Source organism: Humulus lupulus, chromosome 4, assembly GCF_963169125.1.
Source record: "Humulus lupulus chromosome 4, drHumLupu1.1, whole genome shotgun sequence".
Classification (NCBI taxonomy): domain Eukaryota; kingdom Viridiplantae; phylum Streptophyta; class Magnoliopsida; order Rosales; family Cannabaceae; genus Humulus; species Humulus lupulus.
Window position 1 is genome coordinate 187,711,929 of NC_084796.1, and position 15,073 is coordinate 187,727,001.

At 43.3% G+C, this 15,073-nt stretch overlaps 1 protein-coding gene across 1 annotated transcript; it reads left to right on the forward strand.

The window, feature by feature from the left end:
- Positions 1 to 2,797: 2,797 nt before the first annotated feature.
- LOC133831035 (DNA-binding protein S1FA-like) lies at positions 2,798 to 4,467 on the forward strand. Its single transcript, XM_062261195.1, has 2 exons — positions 2,798 to 2,975; positions 3,997 to 4,467. The coding sequence occupies exons 1-2, from the start codon at positions 2,958 to 2,960 to the stop codon at positions 4,195 to 4,197; spliced, it is 219 nt and encodes a 72-aa protein (XP_062117179.1). The 5' UTR covers positions 2,798 to 2,957; the 3' UTR covers positions 4,198 to 4,467.
- The last annotated feature ends 10,606 nt before the right edge of the window (positions 4,468 to 15,073 follow it).

Consider the following 15,073-nt stretch of genomic DNA (forward strand, 5'->3'; position numbering starts at 1 on the left):
CCTGGTAAATCACCTGGGACGGCGTGGCCGTTATGTGTTTAGCCTGTTGGTAGATTTGTTATGTATTAATTAATGGTTATGCATATGTTATTTGCTTGTGTGGAGTTTTCTTGTTGGGCTTTGACTCACGGGTGCTCTATGGTGCAGGTAAAGGCAAGGGGAAAGTCGACTAACCATGAGTACGGAGAGCGTGAAGTGACGTGTACATGTTTGGCCTGCCTGGCTGTCACGGCCAAGAATACTTTTGGGAGATACTTGTATTAAACCTAAGTTTGTTGTTTAGTCGACTTTAATTATATTTTCGAATTGTAAATATTTCTAAAACAGTATTTTGGGATCACAAATGTTAAACACTTCATAATTTTCAATGAATGGATATATTTTCAAATTATGTGACTTCTGTTATGGTTTAACTACACTTTTGATCTAAAACCTCGATTAGCGAGTTAATTGCACGTTTTAAACTCACTTGGTAACGGCTCTAAGGAAGTAGAGCATTACATTTTCCCCAACTCACAACTTAGAATTCAACCTAAATATATATATATATATATTCAATCCAAACCAGGTCTAGAATTCCAAATATCACCTCAGAAACAACACCTAAAGCCTAGAATACTAGTTCAATCTTCCATAAATGCTGAAATTCAGAGTTCCCTCAAGTACCCCTCAACATGATCACAATCAACCAGAAATTCAACAACTTAAAACTTGAAACCTTACCTCAATGATAGCTAAATACTAAACTCTTCCTTGCCTACTCCCAGTTCAATTCTTCAATCCCTAAGCTTCAATTCCCAGACTTCTCCTTCAACACTTCAAAGCTTTCAAGCACAAGAGAGGGAGATAGAGTGAACGTGTAAGAGAGAGAGAGAGAGTTTGAGAAGTGTTCTGATATGTTCTAGATTAAGTCTGATACTTATAACTACACCCCTTGATTAAAATGACTAGAATGCCCCTTATAATAACTCAGCCTCCTAATTTCCCTTAAGGGTAAAATGGTCGTTAACCTCAATTCCCGCTAATTCCTCAAGACATCCTACAAATTTCTAATTAATATCGTCATGCCCAACTAACTACCAAATACTTACCCATTACTCAATAAATCCCAAAATACCCCTAAGCTCACCCCGAGCCAGGTATTAAGCCCTGTTGTGACTATTCCATTAATCTGCTCACTAGGATCGCCTCGAGTCGTATACTACAAATATATCCACATAATAATGTGGTCTCAATCATTTAACACATATAATCGCATTTATGCCCTCAACGGGCCAAAATTACAAATATGCTCTTATAAACAAGAACAAGCCCACATGCATATTTAATACCCATAACACATGCATATAAATATATTCATATTATCATATAAATCATGCATGTCACATAGTCACGCATTTAATCAATAAATCACATATATATCCAATTATGCACTCCTGGCACGCTAATTAAGGCACTAAACCCTATTAGTATTTTTCGGATGTTACAATATAATTCTATTATATATAATTATAATACATATAGTATAATATATATAAACTTATATATTATATAATATATAATTCTATATTAAGAAAAAAAAGGAAAACACTAATCGAACCGTAACCGGAGGAGACTGCTACTGAGCGAGGCCTGAGAGCCGATAGGGGTCAAGGTTGGGGACTCGGTGGCCCGTGGCTATCGGCGAGGTTGGGGCAGAGCTGACTGGTTCACTGATGGGTGGAGGGAGCCTACGGCCGTGTGTGGTGCTGAGCGGAGCCTGAGAGCCGAGAGGGGTCGGGCTCACTGATGAGCTGAGTGGCTGGGCTTGGGCAGCAAAGGGCTGTGTGGTAGCCGGTAGGCTTCAGCTGCAGAAGTGCAGTGGCAGAGGGTTGGGCTTGCATGCCGAGAGAGAGAAAGGAGGGTCGGGGGGTTAGACTTAGAGTCTTAGGGTTCTTTTTAAAGTTTGAATGAAGATGATGATTGTAAAAAAAAAAAATTTAAAAATAATTTTTTAAAGGGTTTCAGGTTTGAACCTGAACCCGAACACGTGACAAGAAAATTTCAAAACCCGAACTTGACCCGACTCCTATTGGGTTCGGACCGGATTTAACACAAATCCGATGGATTTTGCCAAAAAATGGGTTTTCGGGTTGCGGGTCGGGCGGGTTTTGCAGGTCAAATGTTCATCCCCTAATCAAAAGAACATGGACTTTTTGCCTTAATAAATCAGATTAGGGACTTAAATGCTATTATATCAAAAGAACATAAACTTTTGTTATAAAAAAAATTGATAGACATAAATGCTACTATCTCAAAAGATGTTGGACTTTTGCTGCTAATAGTCTATTTTATTTTTATTTCTTATTTAAATATATATTTTATATAAATTCATACTCATATTAATATTATTAAAAATAAAATTAGTAAAATCAATTCATTAATAATATATATGATACTAAATACTATAATTTTTTTTTAATTTAAGACTGCTCTTTCCTTTTTCCCTTTTTAAAAGTTTTTATGAAAACTTTTTTGGTTTAAACTTTCGACGGGTATTATAGCACTTATAGGCAGTGACTAAAAATAATTAGTATTAAATAAATTCCATATATATTAATTATATGTTCGGTGCATATTTGGGTATACGGTCAATACAGAAATATATTTGATATCAGATCGACAATTATATTTTTTTTAATTAGAAAACTTAAAAATGATTTTTTTTTAAATTAGTAAGTTATTTTTGCAAAAATCCAAAAAAATATTATGTTATTTACCAAATTACAAGTAAAAAGGCCTAATTTTGGTAAAATGTAAAAGCCCAATCCAAAACGAAATAAGCTTAAGTTCTAGTCGAACTCATCGTTGACGAAGCTCAAACCATTTCCATTACTTTTTATTTCGTTACTCGTCTCATTCTGCTTCATTTCTGGAATTTTCTTCGTTCAATTGTCGACTTGAGTTGAGTCTCGGCCATGGACGAGTCCGGTGTGGTACGCTCTCTCTTTTTTTACACATTTATTATCGTCTAAATTTTCAAGATCTGCTCGTAATTTTTTTATATAGATTTATTATTTTCAAGATCTATTTGATGATTTCATATGATATCCTGTTCTGACAATTTATTCTTCAATTTTGCTGAAGATGGTGTTTTGGGTTTGTGTTTTTGGGTCTGTTTGATTAGCTATGATGTTTATATATTATTATCTGGGCTCATTTGCATGTTTGGTTATTGGATCTTTCGAGAAAGATATAATTTTCCTTGAAAATAAGTGACTTTCTGGAAAAATTGAGCTCATCATGGCTTTGGGAATTTCGCCAATTTGTTTTATTTGGTGGGTTTTTTAATTCATATAAAACCTAATGATTTATAGTTCTGTTTGTTGATTGAATTGATGGAATGGTCGATCTAGTGTTTAGGCAACAAAATGTGCTCAACTTTCCATTGGTACCATACTTTTCATGAAAAAGACAAACTTTGTATTTGAATTTTCTTAATTACTTTTCAATTCACCAAAGGATAGAATTTAATAAATTCTCAAGCTATATTTGTATTCAATTGTGTTGCTTTATTCGTTTTAATTAGAGAGAGAGAATACATTTTGAGATTCTGTTATCTTTTCTTGTGAACTAGCTCTATCCTTAAGGTAGCTCGTATTGTATTTAGTCTGATTTAAAACATATTATATACCTATTTATATTATTAGCTAGTCTTAGCCTTCAGATTTAAGATCTGTGATGCCAAAGTCATCATATTCATTTACAGAAGATCTCTATTTTTCAATGTTGTTCTGGCATTAACTCACTGATATTGCATCTTCTGCATATGAAATTACTATACTTAACAAAACATGTCTTAATAAGAGATACATTATACTGATGTGCTTTCACTTGACAAATGTTGATTGTGATAGTAATGGATTAAGTTTTGCTCATTTACTTGATTTTGATTCAATGTATTTCATATTGAACTGATGGATTACTTGTATCATTTATTTGGATAATTGATAAAAGGATGCCAAACCCAAAGGGCTTAATGGAGGATTGATAGTGTTGATTGTTGTTTTTGGACTACTACTGGTGTTCCTCATTGGGAATTTCATACTCTACACTTACGCTCAGAAGAATCTTCCTCCGAAAAAGAAGAAGCCCGTCTCCAAGAAGAAGATGAAGAAAGAGCGACTGAAGCAAGGAGTCTCCGCCCCAGGAGAATAGATGAGATATGGAAAACTTTAACTCTCTCTGTTGATTACTCCATCTTGATTATTTTGTTGAGAAAGTTTTCACCATTTCATGGTGTCAAGAGAGGAGTTCTCAACCTATTTTCGAACTTTTTTTTTTTTTACATTTATAGTCCATTGGAAATCAACTTCATCATCACCATAAGATCTTGCTGCATGTGTTTAGACCTTTGAGTTAGAATGCTGTTTGTTCTTGACATATGTTTTGCATCTATTAATATCCCTCTTGTAGACTTGCCTTTAATTTTATTTTTGCTAACTTGTATCTCCATTGATGGAAAGTATTACTTGAAAATGCTAGTGTTCTAATAACCATATGCTATTCTGCTATATAATATTAGGAACCAGTAATAGCAATTTCTATACAAGTATTGAGTAAGGACTCAAAATTTTAGATTTTGTGGGAGCAAATTGCATGTCTGGACAGACCAGACTATTCGAGCTTCAAAGGTTATGCAACTTTAAATGAGTTCTTGGATTGTAAATTATTTTGTCAAAGGGCATGCAACGTGAATTTAAAGTTGTGGACTCTCCTTTATCATTTCTATACATTTAGGATTTTGCCTGAATTATGACATATATGTTATTGTGCTCTTGATTTTTTTGAGATGTTAAAAATTACCCTTGATGATGTAAAGTGGGATTTTTGTTAAGTTTTATTTTGGCTAATGGATTGCTGGCATAATTATTTGGTCACTAATTTATCCTAATTCTTAAAAAAGATTAATTTGTTTTATTAAATAAAATTTTCAAATAAAAAAAATTAAATCAAACTCATCTAATTTTTTTGTGGCAAATTTAAATTATTTATTTTTATTAATAATGGAATTAATAAAGTTTAAATTAGATGAGCTTAAGTTTTGGTCGAAAAAAAATATTAGATGAGGTTTGTTTCATTTAATATTTGAAATATTAGAAGAGGTTTATTTAATTAATCTTTTAAGAATTTATTTTTAATTTTTGAATTTTAATTTTTTATAAGAAATATATATTTTATTTTAAATTATAGACATAGCGCTGACGTGATAATGATTAGTCAGTGACTAAATAGTCATGTTAGCAATCTCTTAGGCACATTGGATAAAACTTAACAAAGTTATATTTTACAACACTAAATAATTCAAGGGAATTTTTAACGGCTCAAAAAAATTAATGGTACAATAATATATATGTTATAGTTTGAGGGCAAAAATTCTAAATAGCTTAATTATTATAACAATACAATATGTATTTCAACCTAAATAGACAAGAGAAAAGAAAAAGATCTATTAATGTGGTGATATACAGGTTACACATTATCTTGCACCATAAATGTTTGTACAAGATAACATATTCATTGCTTTGGCAAGGAGAGAAAAGAAAGATTACAAAGTTAAAATATCAAAAAAAAAATGAACAAAATAAAATATATTAAATTGTTATGACTGTATTGTAAAAAAAAATTAATAAATATATTATTGTACGCCCTAAATATCCACGGACTATTAGCGAGCTGAGAAATGACATAATTATATCAGCCACGTGGATATCATGTACCCGGAGCTACTATTACAAGGTCCTACCTCTTTAGCTCGAGGTAACCTAAGGCTTAATGGAGATTACCAAGGAATCGAGTCAGAAGTATGGACGCCGTGGGCTAAGACTACATCAAGCTCGAAATACGAGCTTGAGTTGGCACCTCTGACCCCTTATAAAGTCAACCACGCAATGTAAACGTGCATATATCAGACATCACGTGTCTGATCCATCCCTGAATTCTCGGACACACAGCATAAACGTGCGTGTTCAGGCACCCACGACTGGGTTGGGTCGTGCGGCTCATTATCCCCCTTACCTATTGATTAGACCACACTTCATTGTCAGGTTTTAGGAATTAATCATGAATGTCACAGAAGTGACATGATGGGTAAGAAGGTCACGGGATGACCTCCCTTGCCAACCCCCAGGTGCCCTCTCCCTATAAATATGGAGACCCTGGGAGTTGCAAATGGTTGGATTCTAATTTGTAAAGAAATACCCTGTAAGGAACATCAGAGAGATATCAATAATATTGGCTGGTGGACTAGAAGGATTTTAACCTTTGAACCACCTAAAAAAGTATTGGTGTTATCATTTTACTAAGAGATTATTCATCTGTTACGGTTCATTATTTAACACTAATCTCACTCTTTATTCTATTAATTATCTGTTGCCGAAGAACTGCGTCAACAGTTTGGTGCTTTCATTGAGAGGCTGTTAGATTGGTGCTATCACAAATACCCAACCATGGTAGTCACTCGCTCAAGACATGGTAACGAGGCGGACCAACGTGATGGGTAGGAGGCCCATCATGCCGCCATGTCCGATGATCAGAACCCTGAGGTTCAGCAGCGGCCGGGCAAGCAGCCAATAGGCCAAGATGACACTGGAAGTTCGGCTCCCCGATTGCCCAATCCAAACCCAGATTTTTACACGGCGGTGGAAATGGAAAATGCGCAGTTGAGGAGTCAGCTGGCGAAAGCTAACCAGCAGATTCAAGAGGTTTTGGCCCGACTACTCCCTCTTACAACCGACGCCAATGTCGGAAAGAGGCAAGGCGAGACTCATAAGTCCCGTTGGGGTAATCGGTCCAGGCCCAATCGATCGGTCAGACCCCCAACATCAAACTCCACTCCCACATCGCACCACCGGGAAACCACTTTTGAGGAACTACCTAGGGCCGAGCAGCAGTACAGCCGATCGGTCCGGACCTCAACTCCTAGCTCACTTCCGCCTTCAAGCGCTTCCAGGAGGGCTCGAGGGAGCTCGCAAAGGAGATCCGGGGAGGGCTCGCAGCGACAGCCCGCCCCGGCCAGCCATCTTGCGCCCCGCTCAGACCGCCGAGCATAGGACGCGGAGGATGGTAGAGCGGAGCGGCCGCGACCTAACTTGGTCCGCCCTGACGGGACTAGGATCGCATCCCCGGTCAGGCATCCTCCTTCACCAATAAGATACCCGTCTCCTCCCCGGCCAGTCCGAGACATTCCGGCTCATGGGAGCAGTAGGAGAAATCCTCCTTCTGCCGGGCCTTCCCATCGTAGCTGGGCGCCAAGAGAAGTCCCGGACCCTCGTCCTCAGCGGCGGGCCCCGAGCTTCTCAAATGGAAGCTATTGGACCGGAAGCCGTCGAAGTCATCTATCTGGTGAAGACCTGCGCCAGCGCTTGAGCTCGGCGCAGAGTCCTCAGGCTGCCCCGAGAGGCGACCTCCGAGATCGCCTAAACTCTCAGAGAGGAGACCCAGTTGGAAATGGAAGCCGCGCTCGCCAAAGGGAAGACCTGTCCGAAGTACGAGACAGCGGGAACGTCCCATATAACCTTTCTCAAGATAGGAGGGACAATAACTCGCCAAACACGTACAATGGATCTGGAGCTGTTGAACAGCCCCAGAACAACCAAGGAAGTCAGGACAAAACCCTTGAGCGTTTGGCTCGGATGGAGGAGCTGATGAGGAAGCTCCTATCAAAAAAAGAAAAAGATGAATATGATTCAGGGGACGAACTTGAGCTCTTCGCCCCCAGCATAGCAGCAACGGCGTATCCACCTGGTTTCCGAATGCCTCACTTGTCCAAGTTCAACGGAGACGGGGACTCGTCAGATCATCTGGGTATGTTCAATACCTTGATGATGGCCCACAACATTGGTCCCAAGCTGAGATGTCTAATTTCCCTTCCACCTTGACTGGGGCGGCCAGGCAATGGTTCAAACAAAGTAAGAAGCAGTCAATCAGCTCGTGGAAAACTTTCTCTGCTGACTTCAAGAGAGCATTCCGAGCTTCTCAGGCTGCCTGCGTCAAGGTCGATACCCTGGCAAATGTAAGGCAGTAACCCGACAAGCTTCTGAAGGCTTACCTGAGAAGATTCGTGAACGTCGCTGCTCGGGCCAGAGACGCAGATGACAACTCCAAGCTCATGGCTTTGACGACCGGGATCCTCGTCAGAGGAGGACTCTGGGAGGAGATACAGAGGAAGGGAGTCAGCACTGTAAATGAATTCCTAAATAGGGCCTAGGGATGGATCAACCTGGAGGAGGCGCGAGCCTCAGCCGCAGGAGCCAGCCAGGCCCCTGAACAGCCCGCTGGAGTGGGAACAGAGGTCGTGACAGCGACCCAAACCATTACACAGAATAACTAGTTTGGTGGGGGCAAGAGAAAGGGGAGCAGCGAGGGCAACCAGCACGGCCCAAAGAAGAACAAGTCCGTAGAAAAATTTAAGTCGGTCTACGCGACTTATACCGAGCTCACTCACTCTAGGGAGAACATCTTCCTAGTAAATTCTGCTTGCCTCCCCTGGAAGAAGCCGTAATCGTTGAAGCACCAGAAGGGTAAGCGAGACCCTTCCAAGTTTTTTCGGTTCCACAATGACATTGGCCACAATACCGATGATTGTAGGCACCTGAAGGATGAGATCGACACTCTCATCAGAGCCGGACCCTTGGCTCAGTATGCGCGGAATAGAGTTCCCGCAGGCCATCCAGCTCCGAACGTCCCGATCAGTCAGCCCGGGTCTCGGGTAGATCAGGACGTCCCTCCTCCCGTAATAGGAGGGGAGATCTCCACGATCTCTGGAGGTCCCCATCTGGCCAGCACGAGCAGAGGTGCCCAAAAGAGATACGTCAACGAACTTAAGGCTCATAATGGAGTGGAGTTCGTCCCTGAGCAGCATTTACCAAAGCAGCAACGATTGGAGAGGCAACCAATCATATTTACTGAAGAAGATGTCAGCCACGTCCAGTTCCCTCATAACGACCCTCTGGTCATATCCGTTCAGCTCGCTAATCAAAGGGTTAGGAGAGTGCTGGTCGATAATGGGAGCTCGGTAAACCTACTGTTCCGGTCTACGCTGGAGAAGATGGGTTTGTCTGTCACCGAGCTGAAAGCCACCTCCATGATGCTTTACAGATTCTCTGGAGAAGGATCGGTGGAAATAGGAACGATCGAGTTGGTGATCACCTTGGGAGAGGGACCTCGGACAGTGTCGAAACTCCTCGAGTTTGTGGTCATTGATTGTCCCGCCGCGTACAATGCCATTTTGGGTCGACCTACACTAATAGCGTTTGAAGCCGTTACCTCCATCCGCCACCTCGCACTAAAATTCCCCTCTTCCATGGGGATATGCACGATCCATGGCGATCAACTTGCTGCCAGGGAATGCTACAACATTTCTATGAAGGGAAAATTAAAACCCGGGCAGTTAACGATGACCGTCCATGGTGGAAATGAGGAATCTCAGGAACTTGTGCCTAATCCTGAGATTGAAAAACCTTAGAATGTCGAAGGGGAAAATATCATCTTAGGTGATGATATCGACCCCAGAATAGGCGAGGATAAATCCGAGCTCCAAGCTGTCGAAGAGCTCGAGGAGGTAAATATCGATCCACAGAATCCCTCGCGGATGGTAAAGCTCGGGAAAAATCTATGTGACGAAAGGAAGGCGGAGCTGATTAAGTTTCTGCAGGAGAACCTGGACATGTTCGCATGGTCTCATGAGGACATGGTGGGGATCAATCCGAGCGTCATCATGCACACCCTCCACTTGGATAAGAGCGTGCCTGCGAAATCCCATAAACAAAGACACCTGGGAACAACCCAAGCTGAAGGCCTAGAAGAAGAAGTAGCCCGGCTATTAAAGTGCGGCTTTATCCGTGAGGCTAAGTTCCCGATCTGGGTCGCCAATCCTGTGTTGGTCCCAAAGCCCAACGGGAAATGGCGGACCTGCATCGACTTCTCCGATCTAAACAAAGCTTTCCCCAAAGACTGCTTCCCCTTGCCGAGGATCGACCAATTGGTGGACGCCACGGTGGGGCACGAGCTCATATCTTTTATGGATGCATATTCGGGCTATAATCAGATTTCCATGAACCCAGCGGACCAGGAGCACACTAGCTTCATGACCCCGACTAACGTTTATTGTTACAAGGTCATGCCCTTCCGGCTGAAGAACGTCGGTGCTACATACCAAAGGTTGGTAAATAGAATGTTTGCCAACCAGATCGGGAAGAACATGGAAGTGTATGTTGACGACATGCTGGTCAAGTCAAAAATTGCTGATAACCATGTTTCCGATCTGGAGGAATGCTTCAAGATACTGAGAGAATACAGCATGAGGCTTAACTCGCAGAAATGTACTTTCGGGGTTGCGTCTGGAAAATTCCTAGGTTTCATTGTCAATACCAGAGGAATCGAGGCAAACCCTGATAAGATCAGGTCGTTGCTCGAGCTGCCCTCGCCTCGGTCGCGAAAGGACGTTCAAGGCCTGACAGGAAGGGTGGCAGCCCTTAATCGTTTTATCTCTAAATCTACCGACAAGTGTCTGCCATTCTACAACCTGCTCCGGGGAAATAAGAAGTTCGAATGGAGCGAGGAGTGCGAACGTGCCTTCCGCGACCTGAAAGCACATTTAGCCGAGCCGCCCGTATTGTCCAAACCAATGACAGGAGAGCCTCTTTCCCTTTACCTAGCTGTCATGGAAGATGCAGCTAGTGTCGTATTAGTCCGAGAAGAAGACCGATCTCAAATGCCAGTCTATTACATCAGCAAGAGGCTTCTCGGAGTTGAGTCCCGGTATCCATTGATGGAAAAGATGGCTTTTTGTCTCATTACGGCCTCCCGAAAGCTCAGGCCGTATTTCCAGTCCCACTCAATACATGTCATAACTGATCAGCCTTTAAGGCAGGTTTTGCAAAAACCTGAAGCATCAGGAAATTTGTTGAGGTGGGCTATTGAGCTCAGCCAGTTCGAGATTTTGTACACACCGCGAACTGCAATAAAAAGCCAGGCCCTGGCTAATTTTGTGGCAGAATGCACAGGATTCCGAGAAGATCCTGTGGAGGATACAGCCTAGACCTCCCTGGCCCAGCCCTCCTTAGTCCGGGCCTCATGGAAGGTCTTCGTAGATGGCTCATCTAACGAGAACGGCTCTGGGGCTGGAATTATATTGATATCCCCAGAAGGACATCGATTCCACTCGGCGTTGAGATTCAGATTCAAATCGTCCAACAACGAGGTTGAATACGAAGCTTTACTGGCCGGGCTAAGGGTGGCCCAGGAGCTGAAGGCCAGCTCCGTTCAATGTTACAGCGATTCCTAGCTCGTGGTAAACCAAGTGCTAGGTGAATACCAAGCACGGGGAACCAAGATGGATGCTTACCTGGCCAAGGTAAAGAGCGAGCTGTCTGCATTCGAGCGTGGCTCAATCGAGCAGATACCTCGGGAGCAGAATGCCAATGCGGACGCACTTGCAAAGCTCGCTACCTCCGGAGAGGCGGAGACTCTGGGGTTAGTGCTAGTGGAGTTCTTGGAGAAACCGATCACAGAGAAATTCGGGGCGGAGGTCGAGATGATCGACGCCAGACCGACTTGGATGACCCCCATCCTCGAATATCTCACAGCAGGAAAGTTACCTGAAGAGCGAAATGACGCAAGGCGGGTACTTTACCAGGCTCCAAGGTATACAGTGGTAGATGGGATATTATACTGGCGTGGACACTCTCTACCTCTCCTACGATGTGTTCTGCCAAGCGAAGCGAAGACCGTTTTGCAGGAGGTGCACGAGGGTTTTTGCGGGGATCATACTGGGGGAAAAGTTTGGCCTTGAAGATATTAAGGCAAGGATATTACTGGCCCACTCTGTCAAAGGACTCAATCTCCTACGTCAAAAAATGTGACAAGTGCCAGCGATTTTCCACAGTTGCCCGAGCTCCCCCAGTCGAGCTGAAGATGATCTTATCCCCATGGCCATTCGCGGTCTGGGGAATTGACATGGTTGGCGCCCTCCCTACTGGAAAGGGAGGAGTCCGTTATGCGATGGTGGCTATTGAATACTTCACCAAGTGGGCAGAAGCAGAGCCCCTGGCAACAATCACTTCAAAAAGAGTCCTCGTCTTCGTGGTCAAAATCATTATCTGCCGATTCGGGCTGCCAAAGAAGATCGTATCAGACAATGGAACGCAGTTCGACAGTGACCTCTTCACTGAATTCTGTGAGAGGCACGACATTGTAAAAATCTTCTCCTCCGTGGCCTGTCCCCAGGCAAATGGGCAGGTCGAGGCCGTCAATAAGACGATAAAGGCAAGCCTTAAGAAAAGACTGGACGAAGCCAAGGGAGTCTGGCCAGAACAGCTCCCCCAGGTTCTGTGGGCATACCGGACCTCACATCGAATGCCGACGGGTCATACTCCTTTCTCCCTGGCTTTCGGGAGTGAAGCAGTCCAATCCTGTCAAAGTAAAGGTAGCCTCGCATAGAGTCCAGACATTTGACCAGAACCACAATCACGAATTGCTCTGCGCGTCCCTCGACCTGATTGATGAAAGACGAGAAGATCGCAGCTACAGGTCACGCACTATCAACAAAAGATCACTCGTTATTTCAACTCAAAGGTCAGAAAACGCGCCTTTGGCGTTGGCGACCTGGTCCTTAGAAGAGTCTTCTTAGCCAGTAAGGATCCCAAAGACGGAGTATTGGGACCGAACTGGGAAGGGCCATACCAAATAACCGAGGTCATAAAGGAAGGAACCTACAAGTTGGCTCGGCTTAACGGAGAAGCAGTCCCACGAACTTGGAACGCTATCCATTTGAAGAAATATCATCAATGATACCTTTGTAAGGCTTAATCAGAAAAGCCATCTTTTATTTATTAAGTAATGAGAATTAAATCTTTTCACATTATGGTGTATATTTGTAGATGTAATGTCAAGTAACCACGAAAGACCCTTTCCTAATTACTTGGGGGGCATATGTATCCTGGATATAACTAGGTCGTCCTAAAAACTTAGAAGTTAATTCAAATCGATTGATCGATGTTTTTCTTAAAAAGCACGAGATATCGATAAAGGATTAACACGAACTAAGTTATATCCTGGATTCAACCAGGTCCTAAAAAACTTAGAAGTTAATTCAAATCGATTGATCGATGTTTTTCTTAAAAATCACGAGATATCGATAAAGGATTAACGCAAACTAAGTTATATCCTGGATTCAACCAGGTCCTAAAAAACTTAGAAGTTAATTCAAATCGATTGATCGATGTTTTTTTTAAAAAGCACGAGATATTGATAATGGATTGACACGAACTAAGTTTTCAAATTAATGTCTTGGATTCAACCAGGTCCTAAAAAACTTAGAAGTTAATTCAAATCGATTGATCGATGTCTTTCTTAAAACGCACGAGATATTGATAAAGGATTGACGCGAACTAAGTTTTCAAATTAATGTCCTGGATTTAACCAGGTCCTAAAAAACGTAGAAGTTAATTCAAATTGATTGATCGATGTTTTTCTTAAAAAGCACGAAATATCAATAAAGGATTAGCCCGAACTAAGTTTTTAAATTAATGTCCCAGATACAACCAGGACTTGTCTTAGAAGTTGGTTCGAGTTGATTAGCATGTTTTTTCCCAGAAGAACATAAGATGCCAATCACAACACCAACAAAAACTAAGATTATTACCGAATGCATAGAAGAGAAACAAGATAGAGGCAAAAATATTAAAATAAAGTTGAAAAAGTCAATTGTCTCGAGGTTGAAAAACCTCATAATATAAAGTTACAAAAAAAAGTGATAAAAGAAAAGGAGAAAAGTCCTACGCCCCGCCAGGCCGCTCTGATGAGGTCGCCCCCTCACCATCCTGCTCGGTGGCAGTGGAAGTCTCCCCGGTCTCGGAGGGCGCCTCTTGTTGAAGGCAAGCCTTGAACTTCTCCAAGAAGGACTCCCACGCGTCCGGCCCCAGAAAGGAGAAGTCACCTTCCAGGTTGAAGACCCAGCAGTGGTACAACATAGCCTCCATGGAGGAGCTGGAAGCTACCCTCTCCACCGCCAGGGCAGCCTTAGCCTCTTCGGCCTCAACCTTCGCTGCGTCCAGTGCGGCCCGGGCAGCCTTGGCCTCCTCGAGCTCGATCTTCGCAGCGGCTAGGGCGGCCTTGGTGGCGTCGGCCTCCTGCGGCTTGGTCCGGGATGCCTCCAGCTCGGTTTGCGCAGCGACCAAGGCGGCCTGCGCGACCCTCTCGTTTTCCCGGGCGGTTGCCAGGGTTGCCTTGGCGTCCCTTTCCTGTTGTTGAGCAATCGCAGGGGCGACTTGAGCAGCTTGGTGCTCGCCCCTGATCTCCTCGATCCTAGCCCTGGACCGAGATATGCTCCGGTGGAGGGCCAGAGCCGCCTGCAAAACCAAAAGATAATAAGGCAAGTGCCTTAGGAAAAAATATATGACACAAACAAACAGGGAGTACCAGTGGCAAAGCCAACTTACTGCGAGGGTCATCCCCAACGAAGACTCCATCACGTTCTCAGGGCTCCTTATCTCGATCTCTCACAGATCCCTCGAGGTGGCATTGTAGCAATGGTCCACCATGTAGGTCGCGATCTCGTAGACCGTCGCCCTGAAGACCTCGGGGACCTTCTCCAGGGCCTGGGGGTTGACCGGGACGCGAACTCCGGGGGTCAAAGCAGCCAAGGTCCCAGTGGACACCTCCGGTTCCCGGACAGAAATGGGAGCTCGCGAAGGAGGCGGGGGCATCTTCTCCATGGCAGGAGGGTGTGGAGGCACTTTCTCCTGAGCAACCGGGGCTTGGTTTTTCCCCTTCGCAGGAGACTTGGAGGTAGTCCCAATGGCTTTCTTCGCCATCCAAAGCCTCTTCACCATGGGCCCGGAAGCCCCAGAGGAAGGGTTTCCTCCAGGGAACATAGCTCGCAAATCATTGTTCCCGGGCTGCGACATCTCCTTTGTTGAAACAGACAGCAAAACATTAATATACATGTAAAAATATTTGTGCAAAACAACAAAAGAAAATAAAGTATATCTTAAGTATGTATTGAAAGGGGTCCTACCCTCCGAGCTAGAGG